Genomic DNA, 15248 nt, shown 5'->3' with positions numbered 1-15248 from the left:
ACAAATGAAAACATATATATATTGACAATAATTTACCTATGATGACTTCACAATACTTGGCTCGCAGTTGATCGCTTAACTGTGTAGATGTCAAGCACAGGTAAGCATCCTCCCATTGCAATATAGGTTTTTCTCTTGTGATAGTATGGACTGCAAAATCATTTCGACCCTTCAAAATTTACACATAAAGATTAAAATGATCTTTACAAATGTCATCTTCATTGAATGGTCAATTGACATTAACATGGATTAGAAAATATCGAATGCAAAACAAATTTAATGGATATAATATCGATGTAAACTACACATATTTGAAATCTGTATTTGCATCTAGGACAATGAAAGGGTCTAGATTTCATCTTTTCAACCTATACATATTTTTACCAGTCAAAGTTTACAATCAATAAGTTGAAAACTATTTTGTTTGTTTTTTTATTTTTGCTTACTTTCTGAATTGATAATTTTCATTATCTTTAGACCGTCTAAACGTCTTAATTGGCAAGATGTTCTACTTCCGATCCAAATCAAATCCGTTAGCTATTTCGAATCAATAGTTCCAATAACGTTGATCGAATTGTACTCGACAATAGATTGTACAAAACTGGAATTTAGTTTCTTATTTCTATATCAGAATTATATGCTTTTGCATTTCGCATTACAATGTCTTAAAAGGTAATCAATATTTCAATCAGCCTCACGCTGTGACATAACTATTCAATAATAATTATAATAAAACTTTTAAAAAATCGACCAATCTTAATACAGTACCATTTTCATCTTTAATCATTTTTACCAATATGTTCAGAGAGATTTATTAGTCGAAATGCAAACCTCGTGCAGTAAAATTGGTACCGTTAATGTTGTTTCATTTATATTTTTATTATTATACGTATAACTATTTCGTTTATTTCATTCAGAGGTGATGAATTGTTTAAGTTTCTTGGACAACAAAACAGGATGCATTACAAACTTACGAAGCAAAGTGACTTGAGCAAGTCTAACTGATTCAGTAAAAATCTGTATGGACTGTCACCAGCCTCACAGGGCTACAAAAAGAAACCTTAAATTCGGTAACATAAAGTACATAAATGTTTTAAATGTCACCAGTTTTACAATCATTCATCATTTTAACTGGTAAATCGTGTTTATTCTGTCGAATCAAAGACATGTCCATTTACAAAACGCTTGCTGTTTGATACGACATATGAATCACATTAATGATCCGTTTACAAAGGAAGCTGCTCATACCGAGTCTCACACTGATGGAGTTTTCAATTTTTCTCTATTCAGGTGCTCGTAAACAAAGTTTAACTAGCCAATTATCAATATCCCATTGATCAGCAGAAACACGCCATCTGCTCATCTTTTGGTGTTTACATATCTCAAACAATATGTTACGGTCAAGCATATTCACACTTTACGGACTTCGTTACAGTTGTGTGTTCCTTACACCAAAACTGCCCTAAAAGAGTTATTTGGAAGAACGACTGAAATCGACAATACACAAGTTTTGAATTGGGTTGAAATATACGATGTGTCAGTGTAACAACTAACTTGCAAATGAGAGGCGAAAGATAACAAAGGGACATTCAAACTCATAAGTCGAAAATAAACCGACAACGCTAAAAAAAAACAGAAAAACAATAGTAGCGCAACATATTTTTAGATGTATGATCTTTAGACAACAGTATATTCGTCTGATATCTAATTTTACCGATTGTGTCCAATTCCCAAATTAGGATATTTTGACTGGCTGTGAATTCGCATATGGATGATGCATGTATAACAGTTGACGCACCCTGTTGTGGTGCCTAAATCAAACCCAATCACATTGTGTGTCGTCAGCCGGTTGTACCAACGTGGCATTAGCCTGATGGGTCATTAAGTCTTCATTAAGCCTTTATGATGCATTAGGCTAATGAAGACTTAATGACTCATTAGACTAATGACACGTTCGTACAACCGGCTGCTGTACCATATGTTGTACGTTGTTGTTGTGTCTAATGTTTAGAGGATTTGGGTGTTGTAAGTTGGTGTGCATATTTATACTGTTTAATATTTTTTTCTACATCTGAACTAAAAACAAGAATGTGTCCATAGTACACGGATGGACAAACGAACGGATGCACAGACTTTTTCAAAAAACACAATGCCCCTACTACTGCTATCGTAGGTGGGGAATAATAATCAATTGGCACTTAAAAGCAAAACTATAACTACACATATTAGCATTCGAATAAATATTAAATTATATAAGAAAATAAATGTTATCGTAAAAATCTAAGCAAATATATCAGGAACATAAATTGCCACTAAAGGTAAATATTTACCAACAAACAAAATATAATACTAATATGCATATAAACAAATAAAAATGAAACACAATTATTTCTCCAACTTAGTAATTTGAAAATAAGCGAACACAAGAAAAGCTAAGCTTTTCTCAATGTCCAAACATACCTTATCAAAGTTGTCAATTACATCTAACTGTAATAAAACCTAAGTCGTTGGTTAAACGAAAAAAGATTGAAGTACATAAATGTAGATGGAAAACGAAAATAGCAGAACTTATTTAGGTATATAATTTAGTCTTACAATTGATACATAGCATTGATGATTTGCTTTATTTCATTCTTACAGTTAAACTAATCTATTTTTTTTCTCTCAAAGAATATATATCTTTGCGCGTATATTATTTGAATCAAATTTCATGTTTTAAAGTATAAACTAGACAATATCCTTACATCTAACTGATGCATTGGAACCCATGTCTCCTTATTATCAGATGACATGAACATAACATTAGGTTCTCTGTTCAGATTCTGTCCTCTTGCTGCATGAAATTTGTATCCCTGATAAATAAAATAAATAAATGTAGCATATAAGAAACTCTGATCAAGAAATAATTACTATATAGCGATATCGAAGTTGATCTTTTTGCATGTTTTTGTAATACTATTTTGTTTAAGAAAAGTTTAACAATATTGAGTTCTGACGGATTGCGTACAAATGGCATTTTGATGACTTCCCCTAAAGGTGTGTACTAAGGCAATGAGTTTGACAATAATTATTAAAAACAAAATTACTCTTTATATTTATCTATCATCAGAAGCGCTTTTTCTGGATTCAGGAAAGCTTACACCCAAAAATGTCAACGCCAAATATCATTATCCCACCGTCAAATTTGTTTAGGGTTTGTTTTTCCAATGAATGTGGACACGCAAAGGTGTTATTTTAAGAGCAATCCTTCACACGATGTTATCTTGTTTCATTTTATACGATATTTACTTTGCATAACAATTCAAAGTGCATTCACATGATGGATGAATAGCAGAAGACGCTTACCAGGTTGACGCACCTAGTTTCGCTACTTTTGAAGTTCATGCGATTTTTGGCGTATCAAATTATAAGCCTGGTACCTTTGATAACTATTTACACCACTGGGTCGTTGCCACTGCTGGTGGACGTTTCGTCCCCGAGGGTATCACCAGCCCAGTAGTCAGCACTTCGGTGTTGACATGAATATCAATTATATGGTCATTTTTATAAATTTACTGTTTGCAAAAGTATAAATTCTTCAAAATACTAAGGATTTTCTTATCCCAGGTATAGATTACCTTAGCCATATGTGTTACAACTTTTTGGAATTTTGGGTCCTCAATGCTCTTCAACTTTATACTTGTTTGGCTTTCTACCTATTTTGATCTGATCATCACTGATGAGTCATATGTAGACGAAACGCGCGTCTGGCGTATCAAATTATAAGCCTGGTACCTTTGATAACTATTTCCCCCGTTTTTGTTTGTTATCTCGAATTGTATCTTCTCGTTTGATTTACAAGATTTGAACATCTGTAAACTACTGTTGCCTTAATTCACACCATACACTTACACATATCATTTTAATTGCAAGATATATTTTCTAAATGAATTATATTTTTATTGGTTAGTTTATTTTTTTTAAACACAAAATGTCCTGCAAAAGTTCAAATGTATTCTCTGAATTTTGAGGAAATATTATATAATTAAATCAAAAAGACATTATAGGGGAAATTACAAACCATGAATCGAAGGATGAAAATTATCATGACCAAAGATGTGTTATCTTAAAACATCATTCGTATACCAAGTGTTATATATCTTTTCTATGATCGAATCATTTTCTTGTTTAATTTATTGATATTATTATGCAACTCCTCGTAGTAAAGTTACAATACATATGTTTCTATATTAATATAATTATAAGTTATTGTTACCATGTCTTGTCGTAGCCATTGTTCTGTAATATACGTCTGGTTATTGAGTATAGATACTTTATCACAAACACAAAGCACTTGTAACAGGTTCAGAAATATTGAATTCTAGAAAATAAGAAATAACATTTATCCAAATTTGCCATGTAAAGTGTGTCTGGCGTCATATGTAAAGACCTATATATATGTCTGTTTATATTTTGATTGTCTCTGGTGCCACTGTGACTGATAGGTGTTAAATACAGGACTATAATGATATTCAACTGAGAAATGTTTTAAAATTAGAATCAATATGCCATGTTACCACTGCAACATCAAACATTTCAACAATAAACGGGCGATTCTTGTGCAAGTTTTTTCAATACGTTCTTTCTAGTTTTTGTGCTTTATGACACAATAATCTTTTGGTATAATATGATGACATACCTTAGTTTCACCAAGAAGATGAATGAATCTGTCGATGTGTGTGGTGGTTATTCTGTCAACTAGCTTCCTCTTATCTCTCATCAGTTCAACAATCATTTGAGCAACGTTTATCCCTATACCACCCTATGAAACATATATAATGCAATTGTTAAAATTTGAATATTGTATAGTTTATGGAAAATGGCCATTGTTATATTATAGTTCGTTTCAGTGTGTGTTACATTTTAATGTGTTTCTGTTGTGTCGTAGTTCTCCTCTTATATATGATGTGTTTCCCTCAGTTTTAGTTTGTAACCCGGATTTGTTTTTTTTTCAATCGATTTATGAATTTCGAACAGCGGTATACTACTGTTGCCTTTATTTATTTCTTTCCTTTAGGTAATTTAATCAACTTTAATTTACAAATTATTAAATGTACATTAATAAGCATTTTTTTCAAATAGTTAAATTGAAATTTATTTATTTCAAATATTTGTAATAAATTTAGAGGTGGAATATTTTTCACTTTTTACAAAACTGTCCACAGCCGGTTCTTGTTTTCTTCGTAATTCTTTTCTAATAATATAGCCTATCTTATATATTTGTATTTTAATCCTAGATTGCATCTTTTTTCATATGTCCCTGTTCCAATATTTACTATCACTGCAGTTTGTAAATACACTTGGAAAATGTAAAATACTTTTGACAGGATAAAACATTGCCGCACTATTTTATCTTACATTTTTGCTATTGGTTGAATATGTTTTAATGATATAAATAATAATAACTGATTGTTTCTGTTTGTTTACTTGTCGGATTCTTATTTTTGTACCTTTTGTGTGAACTGTGTTTGAAAGAAGTCAATGTATTTAGCCATATATAAAGCATTCTTCCCACTTCTCCCAAGCATGTAAGCATGGAGAACATCATATGCCTCCTTGAATATCCTTATACGATGTAACTGTTCCTCTCCTGTTCTCAGTGGACATTTTACAAGGTCTACCAATAGATCTATAACCTGAAATTTGAAAAGCAATTTAAACAAATCATTATTTTAGCTACCACAAAGTGTATATGAATTCCTTACAAAAAATGACGAGTTTTCCTTCAAGCTTACATTTAACCAGGATTTGTATCGACATTTGTCAACTTTGGTTTTTTTTATTTAAGTGAATTATTATTTGTTATGTTTCTGTGATTATATAAATAACAATTGAATTTTCTTTATGTATATTGAGTATGAAAAAGCAATATTGAATAAAGACTAAAGATTACCTTCAAGTTCCTGAGTAGCTTTTGCCTCCGTTTTACCGGGAGTCCATTGTCTCCCAAGAAGTTTTTTACATCCTTTAGCGCCTACAGATAGTAAAATTTTATACATTTCGCTTCATGCAGGCAGGATTACTTAATATTAGGAAAATACTTGAATACAATTTTATACGGATTACACATTTAATACAAGAAAAAACACTCTGTCTTTAATGAAATAGTTTGAAATCTTTTATAATTATTGTTTTATTGTCATTTGCATTATTTTGTAAGACTTTATTCATTTCAATTTTTCGATCAGGCATTTTTTTTAATCAACATGTGGTTCACTTCTTCTCAGTTCTACAGTGTTCAAAGCGCATTTATGACTTCAAAATGTATTGCTGTCTTATGATTTTTTGCTATTCTGCACAATAACGTCTGACAAAATAAACCCGTTTGTTTGAAGATCATTCAAAAATATTGCCTACATATTATCTAAAATCGTTTGAAATTCCTCTACTGTTTTTCGCGATACGATATTCGTGGGATACAATTTTTCTCCACAAATAAATCTAAACATTTAAAAGCCTCGCCTAACTTTTTTTTAAGGTATTCATAAATCTTATTTTCAAATGGCGATAAATCGATATATAACCTACATAATGAAAATGTTGCATATCTCTGAATCGTAAAGTTTTGTATCTGTTGATTATTATACGTGTAAAACGGATTATTAGGTCTTTGTATGCCCACTTTATCCAGAATTGTTCGTATATTTACGAAGTTATGTCTCTGGTACTTTTGTACTATATCCAATTTGCTATTGTAAATGAAACAAACGTACTGTTACTATAGAATATGTTCTTCTAGCTGAAAGTGCTGGTAGATCGTTCAGCTAAAACGACAAGGAAAATACAATTAGCATCGACACTTAGAATACATATTCATGCTATCTTAGATACAGTCTAAGAAGGTAATAAAAAACGCGTTATGTAATATTCAAATCATACATAGATATTGCATTACCATTATAATTTACTCGAACTATTGATACATTATATTTGTTTATACATTTCATATAAATCTTTATTAAGAGAGACTAATTTATAAATAAACTGCTGGGAGATCGGTGATAAAACCGATTGGATTGTCAAATAGTGAACAATCTAAATGTAACTAAAACAACTTAGATATTGGCATTTCTTTGATTTAAGCACAAGTAGTTTACCAATGTTAAAAAACGATTTTACTTTATCTTTCTACATATGTGTACATTAACGTATTTAATTCAAGTGCAATACTGCATAAAGATCATTTGAAGATCGTCTAAATGAAATGCTTACATCTTTGATTAAGTTGGTTAGGAATGGCACTATACCCGCAATGTAGTTGAAGTTCTGCACGTCATTTTGTGGAACATATTGTAATGTGTATGCATCGGCGTACATGCTTTCATTTGAGGCCAGTATCTACAAATAAACATATCGTATGACCTAATTATACACAAATAAGCTTTATTTAAGAAATGAATGCTTCTTTTTGTAATTTTATTGGGGTGTGAAAGTGTTGAATGAAGCACATTTTGTATGAATAAAATGTGTTCACGATCAACACTTTTACAATCCTATCAAATTACAAAAAGAAGCATTCATTTCTTATTATTACATTGTTATGCTAAGACCATGAAACACAAAGTTTTACCAAGTTTTTCTTTTATTTACCTGTTCACTTTTTTGTGGAACCACGTGCCAATACGAATGTAACATTTCATTTTGATATGAAGGTTTATTTTTGGATGACGCGCGATTGTTGTTAGCCAATCAAACTAACGGATTCTCGTCAAACATACATGTAATGTATTTATAACAATGTAATTGAAATTCAATTAGAATGCAATGTAATAGTTGAAACTCATGGGGAGTACACTATAAATAAAATTGATTTTGAAAACTATGTAATTGAATTTTGTATTAAGTACAAATATATTTGAAATTATCTTTCAATAACCCACAACGTAATTACAATGCGATAAACCAATTCGTCAAGGAAACACTAACATTCTTATTAGGCCGTTAGTTTTCTCGTTTGAATTGTTTTGCACATTTCATGTCGGGGGCTTTTATAGCCGACTATAAGGTATGGGTTTTCTCATTGTTGAAGGCCGTATAATTGCTATAATTCACTTCATTTTAACTCTGGTGGATATTTGTCTCTTTGGCAATTATACCAAATCTCCTTATTTTTATATTATGTTGAAAATATATCTTAAAATCGTTTAATTTTTTGTAGCGATTTTATCTCTTGCGAAGTTGCCCGACTATACGGTATGGGTTTTTCTCATTGTTGAAGGCCGGACGGTTGCCTATAACTGCTTACATCTACTTTATTTGAACTTTGGTGGATAGTTGTCTCGTTGGCAATCATACCACATCTCTTTATTTTTATCTTGAACGGTTTTCACATATTTTTTTACTTCATTCATAGACATATTACTCCCTGTGTATTTCTACATCGCTTGCTTTCTAAACTTTGTTTTGAACATTGTTGTTGATGACCAGAGCCGCACGGTACATACTTTCCCATAAGACATGTTATTGAATAGTGGCTTATTAGTAATTTGTATTACATGTCGTAACTTTGCTGTTTCTGTGTCCATATTTTGAACCCCATATTTCTCCATAAAACTCTTCCTATCAAATGGTTGATCTATAAACATAAAATTTTGCAATTGTTTATTTTCTGATTTGGAACGTTTATGTGTTTTAGTCAACTTTTTGAATTTAAATTGTACTTTTTAAATTCCTTGAAATGACTCTTTACAAAAATTCCATAAACTTTAAAGGCAATAAAAATGGTAAAACTCATCTGATTAATCAGTAAAAAATATCTGATTGCCATCCTACGGACACATTAGTGTTCTTTCGCATCTAAAGTGCGATTTTTCACACGAGAAAAACGGAAAATTCCACATAAAAATAAAACTGAACACGTTCTTTCAAAAATTTAATTCGTAGTTTGACATATCAACCAATTTACACTAGCACGAGCAACATCACGGGTGACAGATGTAAAGAAAGACCTGCTTACTCTTCCAGATGACCTGAGATCACTGCCGGTTTTCGGTGTGATTCGTGTTGCTCAGACTAAAGTGTTTATGATGTGTTTTGTTACTGTTGTTTGTATGTTGATGGTTTTTCGTTTTTTGTCATGACCTTGTCAGTTTGTCATATACTTATTATATGAATATCTCTTTGGTAATTTCCGCCTCTCTTTTGATATTGAAATTTACTGATGATCTCTTTTGATATTGAAATTTACTGATGAGTGGTTTGTATACAAACGCGTGTCTTGAGTACAAAATAATAAGCAATGTATCTTTGATGAGTTTTTACTAGCATTTTTACAATCTTTCTTGTTATATATCTCCCATGCACAATCATTTTATAATCTTTTATGTTATATATCTCCCATCCACATAAATGCTGGATACATTTTTGGGTCTCCATAAAGATAATTTCTATTTAGATTTCCATCATGCTAAATACACATAGACAAAATATTTGTTGATCACACCTGCTGTCGTTGTACGATAATAAAAGAATTAAAAATTTTGATGAGTTCCCATTGTCTTCCGAATGTTAGTGTGGAGATAAGTAAGAATGTATTTTGTCGTATGAGTTGAGCCTTAATTACAACAGTACAACTGTCAGTTTTCATATTTTGTGACTGGTAGTAAAATTGTACACAACTTAATATTTTTCTTTAAACTTTTCTGTTTTCAAATCATTTTATTATTTTTTTTTTCATTTCCCGAATCCAACTGTAGTGTCACGTGTTTCATGATGTACATGCGTTTAAATAATAAAACTAGACTCAAAGCACTTATTTGAGTAATGCGTTATTTTGTTTTAACGTCATGTTTATTTTCCTGTTCATTATGTGAGCATTTAACCCTAGTCGCCTTTCCATACCTTTCAAAGCATGTAACCAACATCCAGTCAACATATGTTCTATTCTTGTATAACTTTCAAACTTTATTTCATCCATCTCCTATGAATTAAAACAAGTGCATGAAGTTTCAATTTCAAATACTTATTGTTACTTAGAAATAAAAGTTCAGAGCAAGATTTGATAACCCTTCTTCTGCAACTTTTATCTCAAAGTGTTTTTGTGGTTGGTATTGTCAATGTTTTAGCATTAAATTTGTTGTGTTGTTTGTTGTTTGTTTGAACACATGCCTTACTACTTTAAAGTCTTCTTGATATGGCACTGTTCTTTATACTTTGACTTCAGATATTTCCTTCATTCTTTTGACAAGTACATATTTTATATAATATTTATAAGTGATTAGTTTCATTTTATATGGTAAAAATGACAATTTCAGAGTTTAAAACCTGTAAATCGAAGAAGGACTTCTTTTTCTAATAAATATGAATCCAGGCACAAACAAAACGATTATGCAATCATTTGACTGATGAATAAAAAACTGATAATTGCTGAAAATAAAAGCCATTGTGTGGAAACGTTCGTCGTCCTAATACATCCACAGTGTATCGTGATATGTTTATTTACCATTTGTATTATACCAAAGCACTCGACAGCAGAATGTCGATGATATCCACACACTTTTGTAACATTAATTTTCAAATTATATCTCTAGACCATGCTAAATTATATGTACCTTGATTACAGAGTGAAATCTGAATACTGTTCTAGGATCACCGTTGTCGTCGACTAAACACACATCTAAATTGTTATCTAGAGATAGGTATTTTCTGTTTGTCATATGACGGAGACGAATCTGTTGTTCCCATTTTATCACATCACCTACAAATTCAGATATAAGATATATTTTTCTGAAAGATTTTTATTTTTATTGATTTAAAAGAACATCGTGTTGTTTTCGTTCGAATGCATTGTTTCAAACAAAAAACAACTGACTCTAATAAAACAAATTATACCTGCGCATATGTATGCATAACTGTTTCAGTGGTTCAATATCGGTGAAAATTATAATAACACTTTATTAATTTGGTTCGTCTGAAGCACCACTTTTTTATCACTTTCTTCAGGAAGCGTCAAACCCAGGCAATTGGAAGCCATGGATTTATAAATACTTGAATTTGTGAGAGATTTTTTCAACTTCCTACTTGTTTTATTCGAGTGTCACTGACTATTCTACTGTAGACGAAACGCGCGTCTGGCCTACACAATTTTAATCCTGGTTTCTTTGAAGAGTTTATTTATAACCAAAAGGGACTAAATGTGAATAGGCAAATGCACCTTAAGTCAACTTTGACTGAGGGAATGGGAATTTTAGATGATACATCAATAACCCATTTGCATAATTGTACGTACGTTTCAATATGCGTCACGTTTTTCATCAGCATTTTCATTACTGACGTTAAAAAATATCATGAATTTTATAGGATTTGACATTCTTTTTTTTCAGAATTCATTGTATTGTTAAATCAAATCGGCCTTTTATAAACTAAATAAACATTAAGAAACGACACTGAAATGTGAAACTACATTCACATACAACACATACAATAGAGAAATTATATCCAATTATTCTTAACTAATATAATGTTTTATCAATGTCAGGTCATCAACCGCCAAAACGTAAATATCGAATTATGAAACAAATGTATCAAGTTTCTATAACAGTAGAGAGTAAGACATGATATTTCTCCACCGAAACAGTTAAATGTGTAAGGTAGAAAAGTTGATCTGTTTCATTCTTAACATTGTAAACCATACCATTGAGAATACTGGACTCGGCTTCAATCTGCCAGTAGGTAATTCCAGAGGATGTTGGAGATATCGTCTTCGGATTATAAGGATCAAAGGCACGAATACGGAAATGAACTACAAAAGATACTCGAAACATACCAAATTGAAAATGAGCTTTTGAAATGTCTATTGATCACATTAGTATTTTCCCTTGACATTATTTCAATGTCTTATTGATATCATTTTCAAAGTTTTATCGCATGCAACACTTATTGTTGTACATCATGTTATTGACATTTTTGAATTGTCCAACCTATGATTACTACATGATTACTACATGTATCTATATGTAAAGCAATTCAAACGAACGATTTCTTTAAAGTAAGACGGTTAAAATGTTACAGATGGATATGTATGTATTATCTTTTAACGTTGTAATTCAACACACATATGCAGATTAGTGCTCAGGGTTTTCTGTTTTTCGTTTATATTTTACCACCTGTTTGATGAAAATATCTAAATGAAAAGCAATGATACATGTATGACATTGTCATGAATTTTACAGATTATTTTATTAATCCGTCAAGCAAATTAATTTATACTTGTGTTCTTCGTGATTAACAAGATGTATTGTATTGTTTTATCCCATTATTCCACTTATATTCAAAGGAACAATGTTAATAGAACTTTTTGTCATTTGTTTTTTTTTTCTTCATAATATAGATTGATTCACCTGCATACACATGATACATGAGGAAAATAAACATTCAGTGCACAGAATGATTTGGTATTTGTGCTCTCTGTCATTCGTGTTAGTTGTGAGAATCTGACTACAATAGCATGTGTTAGTACAAAGAGGTTTTGCTTTTAACAGTGATTGGTGGTTAAACTAAGTCAACATCACATTTTTACATTTTAGCATTGTTTAGGTGTTAAATTTGTAAATACTCAACAACACAATACTTCTCTGAATGTATCCCCATCTTTGTAAAATTGTTTTGTTTCCAAATGTTTACTAAATCACTCATTATCTTAAATATATACTATTAGCACATGCCATGGTACAATATCAACAAGTTATTACCAGTTATTACCGAAGAACTTGCATTCAGGAAGTTATCCAGAAATCTTCGATGTTGAGTATATGTATTACACAACTGTAGGTTTGTGTAAAGGCAAGAAATTAAGCAATGCATTTCGAAACTGATTATCAATAAGTCATATTTAGCACTAAAATAACTTACCTGTAAAAGACACTATAAAAATCGGAATTCATAAATATTACATCGTCTTTTTAGTACATATTTCATGTCCTGACTTAATAAGTCAGTTTTAGAAGATGTTTAAACAGTTACATTGGCATTTTATTCTTATCATTATAGTATATCAGGATATTTAAACTAAGGTTTCTCTTATAGGTTTGGCCTGTTAGCTTTTTTCGCATGAAGAAATATCTTGTATCAATCCAAAACGAACGAGATATGAATAATCGATGCCACAAATGTTTTAATTTGGTTGACCTATCCTGCAATGCAAAATGAAATTGTGACATTTTCATTAGATTCTCATAAAGCTAATGGTAACAAGCATTGAACAGGAATGGCTAGTTTTTCCCCTTTGCAACGATTGTTTACTTCCGCGATGCATTGTCATTACCTCGATCGATCATAGACGAGAAAATAATGAAGGAATTCAGTTTGCCATTATGCAACGGCATAAAGGAATTCATAATTTGCAGAACGTCGAATTATCCCACGTGAAGTCTCGTATTTAGTCGCGTCTCAGCTCATAATATGTAACAGAGTATCAAAATAATAGACCACCCTAAAGATAAATAGGCTCATAAGAATTTTATATTGCTGATTGTAAACTCTTGTTATTTAATTTTAATAATAATAATAATAATAATAATAATAATAAATGAGAGCTACAATAAACGGAGACAGATCTGGTGCGTCGACAGTGTGAGTGTCCCCCGATATGAATGCATCACAATACATGCAAATACAGTCTCGTGAGCTGTACAGCAGTTTTGCGTCACAGGCGCGATCATTATATCAAAATATAATCCTAAAAATAACTAAAGTTGATATTAACCGATATCAAACTGTCACTCCTCGTGAAACTTACAATTATTTACACAATCGTTTCAGTAATGAGTCACTCTGATAAATAGACACATTGACAGGTCTTTCTATTTGTAAGAGGAATTGGTACAGAATATTCTGAACTTTTCAATTAAACCATATAAGAATTAAGATATGTAGAATGATTGTCAATGAGACAAATATTCACAAAAGAGAAAAGGACAACAATATGAACAATGTGAACAACTACATGAAACCGCACGGCCTTCAATAATGAGCTAAACCCATGCCGTATTTAGTATAAAGTAGGCTCCGGGATTACAACATACAATGTGCAATCAACGACAATGTTATCAATTCAAGCGATAATACTATGATGCCATTCGTGGTTTTCGTTGGTATTCGTGTTGTTCCGTCTTTAATTTTCTTTTAAGTGTTTTGTGGAATTTTTTTGTCTTTTTCGGGGTTTTCGTTTTCATCATCAGATTGTCTGTTTTCTTCTATATATGTTTTTTAATTAACCCCTTGGTTTCTTCTCCTCCTGTTATCTTGTAAATTGTCAATTACATCTAAAAATTCATTCAGAACTTTTTTTTAAAATATACATGTGCTGAAATCAATGTTGCGAAGACGGACTGGAACACACATTAATCAAAGGTAAAGTTAAACAAACATGACTGACTATCTTTTGATATGAAAATTTATAGATTTTTCGGAGATTTTTCTATTCATTTGTAAAAGTGTTGCTGTTATTACTATGATATGTTTTACCATTTTCTGAAACTTCTTGACCGAACAATCCTTGAGCTATCACATAGGCTTCTAATTCTTTGTGGAACAATCGTATGACAGACCCACCCTACAAAAAAAACATAATTTATTTATGTGTATTGTGTTATGTTGTATTTACTGTCAACGAAGCTTTTCACTTCGGATGGTTTATTCAACCTACATGTATGTCAACATTTAAACATTTGAATGTGATAATGATTAAAAGTATGTTGTCACTATATAAACATTCTCAATGTTATGTATTTTTTTGTTAATAAGCAACTCGGTTTAAATTTTGTGTTACTTTTCTAACTAATGCCAGTGTGAATAGTGAACTCAACAAATTTGAAATGTAGCCCAATAGTTTTAGTTTGTTAACGCATAAAAATCAGAAATATTATCAATGTTGTTTGATTGACTACAATTGGGTCCATGATTTCGAAAGCTACATAAAATTTTAAACATAGTTAAGCATAGTTGAGGAACACACAAAGAAACACTGCATAATAATATATTCGGAAAAATGAATACTTTTAATGAAAAAAGACATGAAAATACTGTCTTGGTCACTTTTGGGTCTGTTTTCCAAAACAAACTGAGATCCCTATCCGCACAATCAAAAAGGTACAACACAAATACAGAACTCCAAAGCAAATTCAATAAGGGGAAGTCCATAAAAACTGATTCAATCAAACGCCATCTATCAATGGGACAAGTGAAAAACAACTGTCATATTCCTTACTTGG

At 31.1% G+C, this 15248-nt stretch overlaps 1 protein-coding gene across 1 annotated transcript in view; it reads right to left on the bottom strand.

The window, feature by feature from the left end:
• Positions 1–15248, bottom strand: part of LOC127702843 (inositol 1,4,5-trisphosphate receptor type 2-like) — a 112979-nt gene that overhangs the window by 44613 nt on the left and 53118 nt on the right. The window contains exons 11-24 of the mRNA XM_052207147.1: positions 14488–14590; positions 11672–11830; positions 10590–10735; positions 9880–9958; positions 8535–8614; positions 7252–7377; positions 6753–6803; positions 5933–6013; positions 5490–5675; positions 4679–4801; positions 4256–4360; positions 2745–2852; positions 975–1046; positions 37–169 (exon numbers count right to left, since the gene is read on the bottom strand). Of these exons, the coding sequence (XP_052063107.1) occupies positions 37–169; positions 975–1046; positions 2745–2852; positions 4256–4360; positions 4679–4801; positions 5490–5675; positions 5933–6013; positions 6753–6803; positions 7252–7377; positions 8535–8614; positions 9880–9958; positions 10590–10735; positions 11672–11830; positions 14488–14590 (1552 nt within the window). The remainder of the gene's footprint in view (positions 1–36; positions 170–974; positions 1047–2744; positions 2853–4255; positions 4361–4678; positions 4802–5489; positions 5676–5932; positions 6014–6752; positions 6804–7251; positions 7378–8534; positions 8615–9879; positions 9959–10589; positions 10736–11671; positions 11831–14487; positions 14591–15248) is intronic.

Source organism: Mytilus californianus, unplaced genomic scaffold (assembly GCF_021869535.1).
Source record: "Mytilus californianus isolate M0D057914Y unplaced genomic scaffold, xbMytCali1.0.p SCAF_5, whole genome shotgun sequence".
NCBI lineage: Eukaryota > Metazoa > Mollusca > Bivalvia > Mytilida > Mytilidae > Mytilus > Mytilus californianus.
The sequence above is the reverse complement of the archived record's forward strand: the minus strand, read 5'-3'. Positions and strand labels throughout refer to the sequence as shown.